The 3,987-nt window shown below is 37.2% G+C and overlaps 1 protein-coding gene across 1 annotated transcript; it reads left to right on the top strand.

Annotated features, from left to right (window-relative positions):
• The first annotated feature begins 827 nt into the window (after positions 1–827).
• LOC106473630 (histamine H1 receptor-like) lies at positions 828–3,022 on the top strand. Its single transcript, XM_013934312.2, has one exon. The coding sequence runs from the start codon at positions 832–834 to the stop codon at positions 2,422–2,424; it is 1,593 nt and encodes a 530-aa protein (XP_013789766.1). The 5' UTR covers positions 828–831; the 3' UTR covers positions 2,425–3,022.
• The last annotated feature ends 965 nt before the right edge of the window (positions 3,023–3,987 follow it).

The following is a 3,987-nucleotide window of genomic DNA, read 5'->3' as shown; positions in this document are numbered from 1 at the left end:
TAGTTAAAAACAAACATCATGACAATTAAAAATTCTGTGTTCTTTATTTGAGCTAGTTGAAAACAAAAATCACGATAATTAAAACTCTTGTGTTCTTTTTTTGAGCTAGTTAAAAACATAAATCACGATAATTAAAACTCTTGTGTTCTTTATTTGAGGTAGTTAAAAACAAACATCATGACAATTAAAAATTCTGTGTTCTTTATTTGAGACTTTAAAAAACGTCGTTAGTTACATTGTAACAATAAATATTTCAGCACGTGTTGTTTTTCCGTTTTCACTCTATCAACAGATTTACAAACAAAGACGTTTTACAACGTATACAATATTCATAACTGACACAAACATGTATTCTACACGAGCTGTGCGATACCACATCACCCGTTTTATTGAAACAACAATAAAATCTATTTATCTTAGCCGTAGATAAAAATTTACATCCTGGTTAAACACACACAAAAAAAAACACCTACTGCAGAATGAAGAATCTGTAGCTTGGTGTTTGTGTTTATGTGGATAGCAACTGTTATTCAGAGATATAATGACTGAATTTTGGACAAACGCTTTCTAATAAATCAAATTAATAGTTACAGTAGCTACAGCTTTATTACAGAATCCAAAATACGTTTAGATAAATAGTTTAAAATGCTCTTAAATACAAGAAAGCATTCTGGCAATTACTGGTCAATTTTAAAAAGTATAAGGAACTACACTGTTACAATTGGTGTTTCATTATTAGTAGTCTGATGTAGTATAGCAAATATTTATGAATTTATGAATATTATTTTTTAATTCCTGACTTAAAGTGTTTCTATTTTCCAGGTTAGCAACATGTTTATCATGAGTCTGGCTGTTGCTGACGTCACGGTAGGCATGATCGTTATGCCAATCAGCTCAGCCTACGCCATCACCGGAAACTGGAGATTCGGGATCATCGTCTGCCAATTCTGGCTGTCGGTGGACTACACTGCAAGCACGGCATCTATCCTGAACCTGTTCATTCTCAGTTTGGACAGGTACTGGTCAATACGCTCGCCTCTGAAGTACATGAGGAAACGAACCAAAAAGCGGGCCCTCATCATGATTGGAATAGTGTGGCTGGTGTCTGCTTTGTGGATTGTTCCAATTATTGGGTGGCATTTTTGGTATAACAATGGCATTCGTAAGCACCCTAGCGATGTGTGCGAGACAGAATTCGCTGACAATGTGTTCTTCAAACTTTCAACGTCTACCGCCAACTTTTATTTACCCCTGGTGTTCATGATTTGTTTGTATGTGAAGATCTTTACTGAAATTAAGAAAAGAAGCCATTTTGAAATCGGACAGTGTAATCAGGGTCAGGAGAGAAAGGAAATAGCTAAGGATTCTATTAATCCATCTGAGTGTAACACTGAAACGGAACAAAATATCCGAATGAAAAAAGTAAGATGGCGCTCAGCAGGAAGCCAAACTCCTAAAGACTTCGAACAAGACCAGAAAATCTCAAATCCTCTTCACGAAGAATTATGTGATTGTGAAGAAGAGGGAAAAGGACAGGATACGAACCTCGATCCAACCCCTAACCAACTTTCTGAAAGTGGGAGGAGACATTCCAAAATTCTTAAAAGGAATTGTCGCTATCGGCAGTTGACCTTGTTATCAGTCCCCACGCTCAACAGTGACAAGGAACTCTACAATGAACATTTCGATAACGTCGTCGTAAACGTCGAAGTTGCTAGCGACAGTGAAGAGAAAGGTTCGGGGTTTCTTGGAAGTGGAAAAGTGGAAATGTATGATTCACGTCCATTAACTTTTTTATCTTCACCAGGAAATCGTGGCATAAGGCCAAGAAGGTCGGGATTTGGAGTTCGAAAACCTCACAGTCGCAAAACAAATTGTAATAATCTTGGCCAAGACAACATTGAACTCAATACCATGGTAGACCAGTTACTGAAGCCCGAGATTGGCCATTTCAGTAGAAATTGGCATTCCCAAAATATTGAAAACTCGCTCTACGTAAAACCTTGGGATTCTCTGACTCGACCTAGAACCGGCTCAAGTTTCCGAGCCGGAGCCGGATTTCTGCCTCACTTCACCACAACATTCCCAGTGAGGGTTACAAGAAAAACTCTGGCATCCAACCTGAGGCAGCAGAAGAAGGCTGCTCGTCAACTGGGAGTTATAATGGGAGCTTTTGTATTGTGCTGGCTTCCTTACATTATAATTTTCATTGTGACAGCTTACTGTGAGGACTGCATTAATCCAAAAATCCACACAGCTACCATCTGGCTGGGCTATTTGAACTCTACAATGAACCCATTTTTGTACGCCTTGTGTAACGACAATTTTAAGAGGGCCTTTAAGAAAATATTTAGGAGTACCTCCAAGCGTCCCAACTTCTTCACAGCTTCAAATACCATAAGAACGGACCATCGTTTTGCCTGAGGGCTTTGTTTGTTGTTTAGCACAAAGCTATACAAGGACCTATATGTGATGTGCCCTCCGCGGGTATCTAAACATGAATTTTAGTATTATAAGCCCGTATACTTACCGCTCAATTTCCGGGGAGCTGTTACAGTATAAAGTTGCGCAATACTCACAACAGGGATCAAACCTCATATTTAAATATTATAACTTCTCAAACCTGCCACTGTAAAGCTGCCGAAGGACTTGGTTGGTTTTTTTCTTTTGATAATTAACTTGCCCTCTTGGGCATTTTTTTAATCACACAAAATATTCAGAAATTATTCGAAACCAAAACGTAGGACAATAACGGTTTTGGATTTTAAAAAAATCCCTATCTGTAACATGTTTGTTTTTAAAACTACGGTGTAAAGCTGTACAGTAAGCTATGGGCGATGTATCTGTTGCAGGAATCGAACCCCGAATTTTAGCCTTATAAGCCATTAAGCTTACCACTGACCCGCGAAGTAATAATAATGATACAGTGAACTTCCTTCTCCGGTGATGTAGCTGGAAGTAAGCTTGAAGTCTTGTAACGCTAAAATTTGGGGATCGATACACGCGGTTGGCACAGAGCAGATAGCCCGTTCTGTAACTTTCAGTCCAACAATAGTATATTACATAAAATCTCCTGTACTTCCTCCAGTCCAACAATAGTATATTACATAAAATCTCCTGTAGTTCCTCCAGTCCAACAATAGTATATTACATAAAATCTCCTGTAGCTCCTCCAGTCCAACAATAGTATAAACTACAGGAGATTTTATGTAATATACTATTGTTGGACTGGAGGAGCTACAGGAGATTTTATGTAACCTCCAGTCCAACAATAGTATATTACATAAAATCTCCTGTAGTTCCTCCAGTCCAACAATAGTATAAAATAGTTAATTTAAGTCAACTGTCTATGAAAATAATTAATTTAAGTCAACTGTCTATGAAAATAATTAAGTTAAGTCAACTTTCTATTAAATTGGTAAAGTTAAGTCAACTGTTTGTAAAAATAGTTAATTTAAGTTAGCTGTCTTTGAAAATGGTTAATTTAAGTTAGCTGTCTATGAAAATGTTTATTTTATGTCAATTTTCCAGCAAGATGGTTAATGTATTTAACAAAAATGGTTAATTTAAGTCAACTGTCTATGAAAATGTTTATTTTATGTCAATTTTCCAGCAAGATGGTTAATGTATTTAACAAAAATGGTTAATTAAGGCAACTTTTCAGGATATTCATACGATAAGCGACCTTCTTCCACTCGCATGCCAACATCTCCAGTCTAATTGCTGTAAAGTTGCCATAGTCAGGACCTTGACATTGTAGCCAATGTCGTACACCCCATCTGAAAATCCAGACACCAGTGTCCCACACGCTTCAAGCCGTGTCTTTTTATCTGATGTGGTTCCTATTCTATCAATAAAGTGTTTCAATGATTCATGAAAACTCTGTGTTTCTATCAGAAATTAGCCTTCCTGCAAAAACAACATGGGATTTTATGTAATATGCTATTGTTAGGCTGGAGGAGCTACATGAGATTTTATGTAGTTCAC

The sequence above is a fragment of the Limulus polyphemus genome, unplaced genomic scaffold (assembly GCF_000517525.1).
Source record: "Limulus polyphemus unplaced genomic scaffold, Limulus_polyphemus-2.1.2 Scaffold6347, whole genome shotgun sequence".
Lineage (NCBI taxonomy): Eukaryota > Metazoa > Arthropoda > Merostomata > Xiphosura > Limulidae > Limulus > Limulus polyphemus.
This window is presented reverse-complemented; position numbering and strand designations above follow the sequence as displayed.